This window comes from Anomaloglossus baeobatrachus, unplaced genomic scaffold (assembly GCF_048569485.1).
Source record: "Anomaloglossus baeobatrachus isolate aAnoBae1 unplaced genomic scaffold, aAnoBae1.hap1 Scaffold_5256, whole genome shotgun sequence".
Classification (NCBI taxonomy): domain Eukaryota; kingdom Metazoa; phylum Chordata; class Amphibia; order Anura; family Aromobatidae; genus Anomaloglossus; species Anomaloglossus baeobatrachus.
Window position 1 is genome coordinate 2841 of NW_027444624.1, and position 13885 is coordinate 16725.

General features: G+C 50.0%; 1 protein-coding gene across 1 annotated transcript; it reads left to right on the forward strand.

Moving 5' to 3' along the window:
- Positions 1–6369: 6369 nt before the first annotated feature.
- LOC142282999 (tetranectin-like) lies at positions 6370–7005 on the forward strand (the record flags this gene model as incomplete). Its single annotated transcript, XM_075333073.1, has 1 exon — positions 6370–7005. A coding segment is annotated over one exon (401 nt), but the record flags the coding sequence as incomplete, so codon positions are not given.
- Between the last annotated feature and the right edge of the window lie 6880 nt (positions 7006–13885).

Here is a 13885-nt window from a genome sequence, read left to right on the forward strand (position 1 = left end):
TTGCCCGACCCACTGGACGTGCGGTTAGGAAAAACAAAATGGCGATCGCCATTATTTCAGCACTCAGCAGCACTGATCTCAACCCCGACCCCCCCCCCCCACACACTATATGCTGAATATTGATAATATCATTATTAACAGTGATTGACCGTATTACAGTGAAAAGCCAGCTAGTAACTAGCTACGCTTTTGGTGATCGAACCGTTTTTGAATGGTAACTCGAATGTTAAGCAAATTGTTCGAGTTCGTCGAACGACTTGAACATCGCCCAAAACAACTCAAAATTGAAATTGGCGAATGGTTCAATTTGAACATCGCTCATCTCTAGTCCCGAGTTTACTTCCATGTAATGTATATGCAGCTATATGATTACTCCATCCTAGGTGCATTACTTTACATTTATCAACATTAAATCTCATTTGCCAAGTATCTGCCCATTCTGACATCTTATCCAGAACATTTTGTAATATTGTACTATTAAGGTCCGTTTTTAATATCCTACATAGTTTGTTGTCATCAGCAAAGACCGACACTTTACTATCAATCCCATCCACAAGGTCATTAATAAAGAAATTAAAAAGTCCTAGCACAGATCCCTGCGGTACCCCACTGCTGACTATAGCCCAATTAGAGAATGTACCATTTATGACTAATATTTGTTTCCTATCTTTTAGCCAATTCCTTACCCATTTGCTTATAGTTCCCCTAGTCCTGGTTTCTGGAGCTTTATTACAAGACTGTTATGTGTCAGTATCAAATGCCTTTGCAAAGTCCAAATAAATCACATCAACTGCATTACCAATATCCAGATTTGCACTTACCTCCTCATAAAAACACAACATGTTGGTTAGATACGACTCATCTTTCATGAATTCATGCTGGTTATCAATTATTTAATTATTCTCTCTAATATATCGCTGCATGTGATCTTTTAAAATTCCCTCAAAAATCTTGCACACCACTGATGTAAGACTTATGGGATGGTAGTTACCTGGATACACCCTCTTACCTTCCTTAAATGTTGGTACTACGTTTGCCATTCTTCAATCCTGAGGCACCAACCCTGTTACAAGAGAGTCTAAGAAAATGAGATACAGCGGTCTGTCAATTACTGAGCTCAATTCCCTCCATGTTCGTGGATGAATGCCATCTGGTCCGGGGGATTTGTCAATATTTAATTATCTCAGGTGCAGGTGTACATCTTGTGTTAAATTAGTTATATCGGGGGGACACTTTGATTTTTGCCTTGTTGAATGATCTCTGGAACAGGTCAGTTCCTTGGTGAACATGGATGAAAAATGCCTGTTATAATCTTTTATGGGGAAGATACCATCTTTTTTTTTCCTTTTGGCATTGATGTATTTATAAAAAAAGTTAAGGTTTACTTTAATGTCTTTGCTTATTTTTGTTTCAATAGCTAATTTTGCTAACTTGATTTCTTTTTTACATTTCCTATTGAGATCTTTTTACTCCTGAAATGCTATTTCTATATTCGCAGCCTTCAAGATTTTGAATACCCTTTCTTTTTGTTTTATTATACTTTGTACTGTCTTATATATCCATAGTGGTTTCTTTTTATTCCTGGACATTTTATTACCAGAGGGTATAAGTTGTTTTTTTTTACAGGACTCTAGGAGTATATCCTTATACTTGCCCCATTTATGTTCGGTATCCTCAGCTCTGGCATTGTCCCAATTTTCAAGATTAAGGGGTACTTTGCACACTACGACATCGCAGGTGCGATATCGGTGGGGTCAAATCGAAAGTGACGCACATCCGGCGTCGCTGCCGACAAAGGAGTATGTGAATCCTTTTTACTACGATTAACGAGCAAAAAAGTGTCGAAATCGTATGATCGGTGTAGCGTCGGTCATTTCCATAATTTCGGAAGGACCGATGTTACGATGTTGTTCCTTGTTCCTGTGGCAGCACACATCGCTGTGTGTGAAGCCGCAGGAGCGAGGAACATCTCCTTACCTTGCCTCCCGGCTGCAATGAGGAAGGAAGGAGGTGGGCGGGATGTTTACGTCCCGCTCATCTCCGCCCCTCTGCTTCTATTGGCCAACTGCCGTTTGACGTCGCTGTGACGCCGCACGACCTGACCCTTTAGGAAGGAGGCAGTTTGCCGGCCAGAGCGACGTCGCAGGGCAGGTAAGTGCATGTGAAACTGCCATAGCGATAATGTTCGCTACGGCATCTATCACAAGATATTGCAGCTGCGACGGGATCGGGGACTATCTCGCTTGGCATCGCTACCATCGGCTTGCGATGTCATAGTGTGCAAAGTACCCCTAAGTTCTTTCCTTAATTTGTTGAAATCAGCTTTCCTAAATTTCCAGGTTTTAGCATTTGCCCTTCCAAATGTTCTATTGAATATTACTTTGAACCTTACCATATTATGATTGCTGGTGCCCAAGTGCTCCTGGACCTGTAGATCTGAAATTGTATCTGGTCTGTTTGAGAGGACCAGATCTAGCACATTAAAAATATTCTGGTTTTGGTGGAGATTGTGTTTTCGTTTTTTTACATTACATGTATTATTCTAAGAGGAATCTTTAAATCATTTGATCTATGAATTACATAATTTGCAATCTAAAAAAATCTATATATATAATTGCCTTATTCTGTCTGTCTGTCTGTCTGTCTTGCTCCAAAATTGTGTCCTTACGGTGACACAAAGCGGATTGGCCACTGGCCTCGCCATGGCCCCGCCCCCCCGCACGGATTGGTCGCTCGCCCTGGCTCCCCCCCCCCACGGATTGGCCGGCCGCTCGCACAGGCTCCGCCCCCACACGGATTGGCCTCTCGCCCCGGCACCCTGCACGTATTGGCAACTCGGCCATGCCCCGCCTCCCTCATGCAATGCACGCTCGCTCTCGCCCCGCCCCCCGCACGCATCCCCCGAACTGACACGGAGACACGACTGCCAGGTGAGTACTGTACCCCCGGGAGCCCACACCAGCATATGCCGCCAACCCAGCCGACACATACCCTCGCATTGCTGGGGTTTGCCGCCGTATGCTGGTGTGGGCTCCCGTGCGAGTGGGGGACGTGATGCGCTGGTAACCATGGTAGCATAGTTACCAGCGCATCAAGGTCCTGCAGCGGCGGAACATCCACACGCACACATAACAACACACACACACACACACACACATCAGATCACACTCACTCTCACACACACCTCACACACACATCAGATCGCATCCACACACTCACAGCATCCGGAGATATCGCTTGCTTCTCGGCCGCGATACTGTGCTGTGAGCTTCCAGGACCTGCCGGAGGATCACATGGCCAGAAGCATGTGGTATCTCCGGATGTTGTGAGTGTGAGCGCGTATGTGCAATATCGTCAGTGTGTGTGTGAGTGTATGCGATCGGGTGTGTGTAAGTGTATGCGATCGGGTGTGTGTGAGTGTATGCGATCGGGTGTGTGTGAGTGTATGCGATCGGGTGTGTGTGAGTGTATGCGATCGGGTGTGTGTGAGTGTATGCGATCGGGTGGGTGTGAGTGTATGCGATCGGGTGGGTGTGTGTGTGTGTGTGAGTGTATGCGATCGGATCTGTGAGTGTCGGCAGAGGAGCACGGCGTTCTGGAGTAGGCTGGGAGGAGAGAGGCTGATCCTGGGGAAGGCTGGGAGGGGGAGGCTGATGCTGGGGGAGGCTGATGTTGGGGGAGGCTGGGAGGGTGTAGGCTGATGCTGGGGGAGGCTGATGCTGGGGGAGGCTGGGAAGGGAGAGGCTGATGCTGGGGGAGGCTGATGCTGGGGGTGGCTGGAATGAGAGAGGCTGATGCTGGGGGAGGCTGATGTTGGGGGAGGCTGGGAGGGTGTAGGCTGATGCTTGGGGAGGCTGATGCTGGGGGAGGCTGGGAGGAGAGAGGCTGATGCTGGGGGTGGCTGGGATGAGAGAGGCTGATGCTGGGGGAGGCTGATGCTGGGGGAGACTGGAAGGAGAGAGGCTGATGCTGGGGGAGGCTGATGCTGGGGGAGGCTGGGAGGGGGAGGCTGATGCTGGGAGAGGTTGGGAGGAGAGAGGCTGATGCTGGGGGAGGCTGATGCTGGGGGAGGCTGGGAGGGGGAGGCTAATGCTGGGGGAGGCTGGGAGGAGAGAGGCTGATGCTGGGGGAGGCTGATGCTGGGGGAGGCTGGAAGGAGAGAGGCTGATGCTGGGGGAGGCTGATGCTGGGGGAGGCTGGGAGGGGGAGGCTGATGCTAGGGGAGGCTGGGAGGAGAGAGGCTGATGCTGGAGGAGGCTGGGAGGAGAGAGGCTGATGCTGGGGGAGGCTGGGAGGAGAGAGGCTGATGCTGGGGGAGGCTGGGAGGCGGAGGCTGATGCTGGGGGAGGCTGGGAGGCGGAGGCTGATGCTGAGGGAGGCTGATGCTGGGGGAGGCTGGAAGGAGAGAGGCTGATGCTGGGGGAGGCTGATGCTGGGGGAGGCTGGGAGGGGGAGGCTGATGCTGGGGGAGGTTGGGAGGAGGGAGGCTGGGAGGAGAGAGGCTGATGCTGGGGGAGGCTGATGCTGGGGGAGGCTGGAAGGAGAGAGGCTGATGCTGGGGGAGGCTGATGCTGGGGGAGGCTGGAAGGAGAGAGGCTGATGCTGGGGGAGGCTGATGCTGAGGGAGGCTGGGAGATGGAGGCTGATGCTGGGGAAGGCTAGGAAGAGGGAGGCTGGGAGGAGAGAGGCTGATCCTGGGGAAGGCTGGGAGGAGGGAGGCTGGGAGGAGAGAGGCTGATGCTGGGGGAGGCTGGAAGGAGAGAGGCTGATGCTGGGGGAGGCTGATGCTGGGGGAGGCTGATGCTGAGGGAGGCTGGGAGGTGGAGGCTGATGCTGGGGAAGGCTTGGAAGAGGGAGGCTGGGAGGAGAGAGGCTGATCCTGGGGAAGGCTGGGAGGAGGGAGGCTGGGAGGAGAGAGGCTGATGCTGGGGGAGGCTGATGCTGGGGGAGGCTGGAAGGAGAGAGGCTGATGCTGGGGGAGGCTGATGCTGGGGAAGGCTGGGAGGGGGAGGCTGGGAGGAGAGAGGCTGATGCTGGGGGAGGCTGGGAGGAGGGAGGCTGGGAGGGGGGAGGCTGAGAGAAGAGAGGCTGATGCTGGGGGAGGCTGACGCTGGGAGGAGAGAGGCTGATGCTGGGAACAGAGAGGCTGATGCTGGGAGGAGAGAGGCTGATGCTGGGAGGAGAGAGGCTGATGCTGGGAGGAGAGAGGCTGATGCTGGGGGCAGAGAGGCTGATGCTGGTGCAGCATGGGGGATGGAGCACGATGGGGGGTTGCGCAGCATGGGGGATGGAGCACGATGGGGAGTGCGCAGCATGGGGGATGGAGCACGTTTGGGAGTGCGCAGCAGCATGGCGGATGGAGCACGTTTGGGACTGCGCAGCATGGCGGATGGACCACGTTTGGGAGTGCGCAGCATGGCGGATGGAGCACGTTTGGGAGTGCGCAGCATGGCGGATGGAGCACGTTTGGGAGTGCGCAGCATGGCGGATGGACCACGTTTGGGAGTGCGCAGCATGGCGGATGGAGCACGTTTAGGAGTGCGCAGCATGGCGGATGGAGCACGTTTGGGAGTGCACAGCATGGCGGATGGAGCAGGTTTGGGAGTGCGCAGCATGGCGGATGGACCACGTTTGGGAGTGCACAGCATGGCGGATGGAGCACGTTTAGGAGTGCGCAGCATGGCGGATGGAGCACGATGGGAGGTGCACACCTCCCCCCAACACACACACACACACAACACACCACACACACACTGGGAACCACAAACACCGCCCTACACAGACACCCACACACACAGACAACGCTGCACGCACACAACACCCAACACACAAACACCGCGGCATACATAAATATACGCACATACCACGCAACACACACACATTGCACAAAACATACCTCCCCCAAAACACACCACACCCACACAAACCGCGCAACACACACACACACAACGCTACAGACACACAGCGCTCCACAAACAACGCAACACACGCACAACACCGCTCTCACCCCCCGCCACACCCAGAACATGTACAGCGCCCTACACAAACACTTGGTAACTACACACAACAACATCTATATATATATATATATATATATATATATAACAAAAATCATACATTAACTACACAATACGTAAATTCTAGAATACCCGATGCGTAGAATCGGGCCACCTTCTAGTAAAATATAAATAACCTAAGCAAAAAAGAAGCAAGTACTGTTATTTAAAAATAAACACATAAAAACAGAACACTAGAAAAAAATTAGCTTTGCTTTTACAGAATAAAATTGCTGCAGAACACTTTTATACCTAACTTTATAATTGTTATTGAATTTTATCTAAATTTGTTTTATCCTTCTTGTCTTTCTAGTTTGCCTTAAGGGCTCCAAGGCTTTACACAAATGTTTCCTGTCTTTTCCGGAAGCGAAGACTTACCATCAAGCCAGTGATGCCTGCATCTCACAAGGAGGAACCCTTAGTTCTCCAGAGAACGGAGATGAAAATGATGCATTATACGATTATGTCCGCAAGAGCTTAGGCTCGGGTTCAGAGGTGTGGATAGGTATCAATGATATGGCTAATGAAGGAACCTGGGTTGATATGACCGGTAGTCGCATCGCCTTTAAACATTGGGAAACAGAAATAACCACTCAGCCTGATGGCGGCAAACAAGAGAACTGCGCATCTCTGTCTGCCATTGCCATCGGTAAGTGGTTTGATAAGAGCTGCAGAGAGACCCTGCCTTTTGTGTGCCAGTTTGCCATTGTTTAGCTGCCAATTTAGCTCCCATCATACGAAGCTCGCCGCGCTTATGATTCCTCACACAATGTCACCTAAGAAGAATTAACACTCACGCTTAGTGGAAGTATATTAGTCATAGACTAGACCAGGACTTTAACTTGCTGCCACATGTATATTTATTTACACATTATATATTGTATATAGCTTATTGACAGTGGAAGTTATTAATGTCAGGTGCTGTCAGGAATTCCATTATGTTAAAAGAATGCAAATAAAGTCTTAGTTGTATGTTCATATTATGGTTTCATGTTTTTCATTGGTGAATTACATAACTACTCGAATTCTTGTAAAACTAATGTTCATGTTTTCTATGATGGCATTATTACCGCTTACCAAGAATTCTGCTATTTAAGATCTATCTTAAGTACAAGCCATTGATACCTACATCTGATACCCCCACCTATAAACTGATAGGATATGCCAAAGTGCCCAGAAGTAAGCAGTGTTTAGAGCAGGAACATCCCAGCACCATGCTCTTCAGTTAACTTCATTGGTATCTGAGCTGTAGAATACCCGAAAATGGCTACTACATGTGCTGCTGTGGTGTTCTGGCTCTAATAACCATTTATTTCTGGATGGTAAGGTAGCTGCTGACAGCCGACTGGTGGTGGTCCAGGTGTTACCACTGGAACCACATGCTAATCAAACCCCTTCCTGGTGTGTTATGTACATATCACACTGCTCGTGAGTATGGAGCACCCACAGGAGTTGAGCCCACACCATAAACCGCAAATGCTACATAAGGTATCCAGCCAACATCTGCATATAACAGTGGTTATCGGAACGTAACCCCTAAACTGCCTCTATTATTTTCTAACAGTAGTATGTAAAGCTTGCAGCCTGAGGGCACGTTGTTCCTGGAATCTATCACCTACACATCCCTCTGATACAATCACAGAGTGCTAATGGATTATTATGGCAGCTGGGGGCCTTGATGAGTGTAATAGGAGATAATTATTTTACCCATACAGGCTCAGACTGGCTCATTGGGAAACTAGGAGAATCTCCAGTAGGCTCCTGACCAAGGGTATACCATTGTAGATGGTGCAACCAGTTCTTGGGCAGAGGTGGCCTACTGATATTTGTGCCACCCAGGTGAATACTATTGCAGAGCAGACAGTGACTGACTCCAGACCTACAATAGCTCATTATACTTCACAGGGGCCCATCAAGGAGTCATTATAGTGTCCCTTCTCTGGCCCCCCATAATGTATAATGCCTCTCTCTGGCATTTATATAGTTTACAGCTTGGGGGACATTATGCAGTATGTGGCTAAGAATGGAGACAATATACTTTTGGGGTCAAGAATGGGGGGCATCATACAATATAAGAGCCAGAATGGGGGCATATAATAGGGGGTTCAGAATAGACATTATACAGTATTGGGGGCTATAATGAAGGCATTATGCAGTATGGGGGCCAGAATGATAACATTATGCAGTATTGGTGCCAGAATGGATGACATTTTACTGAATGATGGCCAAAATATTGGACATCATACAGTATTGAGACCAGAATTGGGGAAATTATAATGTTTGGGAGCCAGAATGGGGGAGACAATACGGTACTGGGGCCAGAGAGAGGGACATTATTATTATTTTGGAGGTCAGAATTGAGGTCATTATATTACATGGGGCCACAAGGGAAGACTTTATTAATGCCTGGCTCACAATGGGGGATGTTAATGTGCCGCCCCCGCGAAAGCCGAGGGGCTGCTCAGACCCGGATCCGCAGTGGCTCGAGGGGTTTCCGGATCCGAGACAGCGTCGCGCGGCTACCTCGGAAATAAAAAGGGGGGCTCTGTGGTTTTGGGATAATGTTCGTGATGCCACCCATGGTGTGTGGTAAAGTGAGGGACCACCGCTGCCGGTTTGGGGGGAGCCCGGGGACGCTGGTTTGTGGCAGCTCGAGTTGTTAACCTCTCTGTGGGCAGGGGGAGTGATGTCCCGGGGTCCGGTGATGGATGGAGTGGGGAACCCGTTGGGTGCAAAGGGATAATGTGTACTCACACAGTCCAAAGTCACTGACGCTGACACCAGGTAAACCAAACTCTTGAGTATCCTGATTTTCTTGGGCGAGCACGCCGGGTCCGTGCCCTTTTGGTGTTGCAAGTTGACCTGAAGCCTTGTCTCTTGGCACTGTGTGTCCTACGTGTGGATCCCTTACACTTGAAGCATTTCAGGTCCCGCTCACCTGCGTGGCTAGCAGGGTGAGCTTGCTCTCAGGGTTCACGCTTGGGATTTTCTGGACGGTTGTGGGAAGTCCTAACCCCCTCGCTGTGCTAGTACCCCAATTCTGGAGCTGGTGGGGAACGGTTCCTGAAGACTCTGTTCCCGTCAGGTGAATTACTGGGCTGTGTGAAGCTACTTCCCAGCCTAGGGTCCGCGTACCCCGTCGTGCCCTGGTCCCTGCCTGGTTGTAGTGCAAGGCAGCTGGCCTGCTCTCTGTAGCAGCACCATGCCTCCCTGTCACTACCCTCTGCGACCGGGGTTCCAGTTCCTTCTGGCCAGACCAATGTCTGGCACATGGGATGGGTACAGGAGCCCAGCTCCACAGCATGACCTGTTCTGTCACCGCTGCTCACTGCTCAACTACTACTCTACATCTGCAACTGACATCTCTGCCCTCCCTCTTCCATCCCTCCATCTGGGTGGCCCTATTCCCCTCAGGCTGCCCAATGGGTGTTTGGTGGGTGTGGTGCAGAGTGTTCCTCAGGATTTATGTACACCTGTTGGTAGCAACACCAAATTGACAGGACCCAGAACCAAGGACCCACAACCATGCAGAAGGGCAGATTGCACGGCACCCTTGTGACGACCTGATAGGCCAGGGCGTCACATTACCTATGCTCATTATTGTGGCACCATACATTAACATTGCCCCCCCTGGAGCCCTTGTAATGTGGCGCAGGGTGGTAATCGTGGGCGAGGTAATTGTTTGCCGCACCACGGCATGCTACATGAACATGGGGGTCTTGGCTAGGTGTGTGGTGCACTACAGTGGCAATACACCTTTGCAGGCTGCATGTTTCGATGGCTTTGGCTGGCCAGGACCAGATGGTACACAGTTCCAGAGAGGAAACCACAACTTCTTTATAAACACAAAGTCTTGATGGGCGTGGCCTGGGCATGGAAGGATAGAGACGCCTAGTGAAGTGGCTCCTGCCCTGGCCTGGATTAAACCACATTAGAGTCTCATCTACTGGACTGCCACGAGGCGAATGGGCAACAAGAAGAGGAGAGGAAGCCCCCGGCCAAAATCTGACCCTCCAGACACCCCTGCTCATGATATAAGGAGCTATTTGTTGAATCCAGCTCGGGCGGATACTGGACATAAAATGGCCTATGTTGCAAGGCTGACAAGAAGCGGTCGCGCGCTGGGGGCCGCGGCAGCAGCGACCGCTGAATAATTACAGGCAGCATGTGTTATCCGGACGCTGGCGGCAGAGACCCGCGGTGACAGAGAAGGAGCACAGGTCAGTGCAGGGCGGACTGGTGAAGACGCTGCAGTACGAAAACAAGATGGCGCCGCATCTCTGAGCATCGGCAGGAGCAGCGGGGAGGCCATGGAGGGTGCCCGGACAGCCCCCACGTGCGCAGTACCTGAAGCGGAGGGCAGCGCTGGGGCTCTGATGGGGGAAACCTCCCCCCACCTCACTCCCAGCAGATGCCTGCTTGTCTTGTCAGGCATGGAGGCTCGGCTGGAGGAGGGGGAGGGGGCCGCTTTGCATGGCAGCAGCTCCGTTACAGGCCTGGACATGGAAGCTGAATGACAATCTGTTGAAGGACACAAGAAGATGAAGGTTATGCAAATTAGGGCTCTACTTGACACAATTCACAGGTTGGAAACCACACACAAAAGAAACAGATCGGCCGGGGTCTTGGTAGACCTCACTAAAAATAGAGAGGACCTCAGGACACTTCTCAATGAGAAGTACCTCAGATATCGTGCTCACTACAAACGTTTTTTATACCAACATTCGGATAAATGTGGCAGGCCCCTGTCGCGCCTTCTTCATTCCCGCAACAACACATCGTTCATACCCAGAGTACAGCGGCGTAGCGGCTCCGATACGAGTAATCCGGCGGAGATTATGGAAGAGTTGCGGTCTTTTTATTCTGATCTCTACAACATTAGGGGCCGACTGGCGGATATGGGGCAGAGTGATCGGAGGGAGCGGATCAATGAGTATATCACAGACACGGCATCAACGCCGTTGAGGGCGGAGGAGGTTTCCCAATTGGAAGAACAGTTTACAGAGGAGGAGGTAGGTTTAGTGATCAAAGGTTCTCCTGCGGGGAAGAGTCCGGGTCCAGATGGGTTTTCCCCGGTATTTTACAAGACATTCAGGGAACTGATAACCCCATTCCTCACAAAGGTTTTCAATGCTGTCTCTGATGTAGCCCCATTTGCAGCACAGTCTCTGGAGGCATACATTACATTCTTGCCGAAACCCGGGAAGGACCCATCATTGGTTGCCAATTATAGGCCGATATCCTTACTAAATGTAGATGTGAAATTATTTTCTAAAACACTGGCCAATAGATTGGCTCCCCTTCTCCCTTCAATCATCAATCCAGATCAGGTCGGCTTCGTGCGGGGGAGGGAGGCCCGTGACAATGTGAATAAGACATTGTTACTCATGGCAAACGCGATCTCCACTTCTTCACCTATGGGACTTCTGTCAGTGGACGTGGAGAAGGCATTTGATCGTGTACACTGGTATTTCCTACGAGTTGCATTACAAAAGATTGGCTTGGGCCTTCGTTTCCTACAAAAAATATTGGCGTTGTATACATGCCCCTCGGCCCGGATCAAGGTCAATGGAGTGTTATCCCGGCCCATTGCAATAAGAAATGGCACAAGACAAGGGTGTCCTCTCTCTCCGCTGTTGTACGTGGTGGTGATGGAGCACCTGGCCAATGCCATAAGGAAGAATCCCAGTGTACATGGTCTGCGGGTGGATGATAGGACTTACAAGACTTCCGTATACGCTGACGACTTACTGATCTATGTTTCTTAACCTCACATTACCCTGCCCTCCCTGATGATGGAGTTTGAGAGATTTAAAGTAAATTACTCAAAAACGGAAGCACTGAGTGTTACTCTGAGGTCCTCCGAGATGTCATTAGCTAAACAGAACTTTCCATTCAGGTGGCAAACTAAAGCAATTAAGTATTTGGGTATACAGATCCCGGCTGACCTTACTCTTCTTTACTCTTTAAACTATCAAACTCTGTTGACACGTACACTTAAAGACCTCCTATCATACCACAAAAAACCCATTTCATGGTTCGGACGCATCAATTCTTTCAAGATGGACGTACTCCCACGGTTCCTTTATGTCTTTCAGGCGGTTCCTTTGTCGCCACCTGCTAGCTTTTGCCGCACTCTCAAATCGGCTTTAATTAAATTTGTATGGGGACACTCAAGGGCGAGAGTAAAATACCAAATCTTAACTCGATCCATCGACAGGGGCGGGGCTGGACTACCAGACCTCCGTAGATATCACCAGGCTACCCTATTAATGTGCATGTTCGACTGGAACTTTTCTGCTGATCATAAGAAATGGGTTGCATTAGAGCAGGAGGGAGTGCAGGTGCCCTTGAGGTATCTACCATGGCTGGAGTCGCGGGAGGGGGTGAAGTTGCCTACTGTTGCCTTCTTAGCAAGGGCCACACTAAAAGAATGGGATTGGATTCGACAAAAAAGCTCGTTAACTGGTCCTCCACATTTACTCATCCCGATTTTTTCCAATCCAGACTTTGCGCCTGGACTTTCCCGTTCTTCCTTTCTACGTTGGGAAATGGAAGACGACATTAGGATTCACCACACACTAAATGGAAATGACATTATGTCCTTTGGGGACATGCAGGGTATAGACCCCCCACGCTTGTTATCATGGATAGAGTACAAACAGTTATACTCATTTGTATGCAATAGATTAAGAAAGTGGAAGCACATACCTGATATTTCACTGACCCCATTTGAAGGGTTGTTTTTACAAAAATCCCCACCATCTCATTTAATATCAGTAATCTACAAATTATTGAGCCAGGCGGCTCTCGGAGGCGGACACGGACCCAAATTTTATATCACAATGGGAGATAGATTTAGGCACCACCTTCTCCGAGGAAGAAAAAAAGAAGGCATACGTGTTCACTCACAAGATGGCTACAGCCGGTTATGCGAAAGAAAAGAATTACAAAATCCTATCAAGGTGGTACCTATACCCAGTGAAGCTGCATAGGATCTTCCCCTCTGCGTCTGAGCTGTGTTGGCGGTGTGGTGGGGCCCCAGGGACAATGTTACACATTTGGTGGGATTGCCCGCTGATTAAACCCTTCTGGTTGGAGATGTTTCAGACATATACCAAAATTTTGGGAGAGATAGTGTCGCCCTCTCCGCAGATGTCTTTGCTGTCCATGTTGCCCGGCTCATTTAAGACACAAAAAGGAGACTTACTTAGATTCTGTCTCTCGGCAGCCCGCCTGGCGGTACCTAGATACTGGCGGAAGACAACGTGTCCATCCATGCAAGAATGGCAACAGGAATTCGCCTCCATATTTTATATGGAGGAGCTTTCCGCTGAGGCGACAGGGGACAGCGAGAGATTCTTAAAGATTTGGCAACCGTGGATCCTTTTCAAAGAGACAAACGCGTACAGAGAGCTGTTCGGCTCTGACTAGACGGTGACCACGAGCCCGGCCTCGTTGGTTCTAAGCCACGCCTGAGGAACCTTGATGTCCCCTCCCCTCCGACCTTCCCGTCCTTCCCCCATTCTCCCCTCCCTCTTTGCTGTTTCTATCTTTATTACTCAGTTCTCTTCTTCTCTTTCTAATATACTGAAATTTGGCGTTAAGTCGCCGTGTTAATTAGGTGGGGACCTGGGCTCCCAATTTTCATGCTTAATGTATGAGTTTATGTATTAGGTTATATTGTAAACCTCCTCTCATTTCTGCATCGAAATAATTCTCTGTCTCATGTACATGGAGGGGGTAAAGACAAACAAACGTTGATAGGGGGGAGGGGTTGAGGGAGATGGGTAGACAACATTTGTATTTTTCAGAGTTTGCTACACACT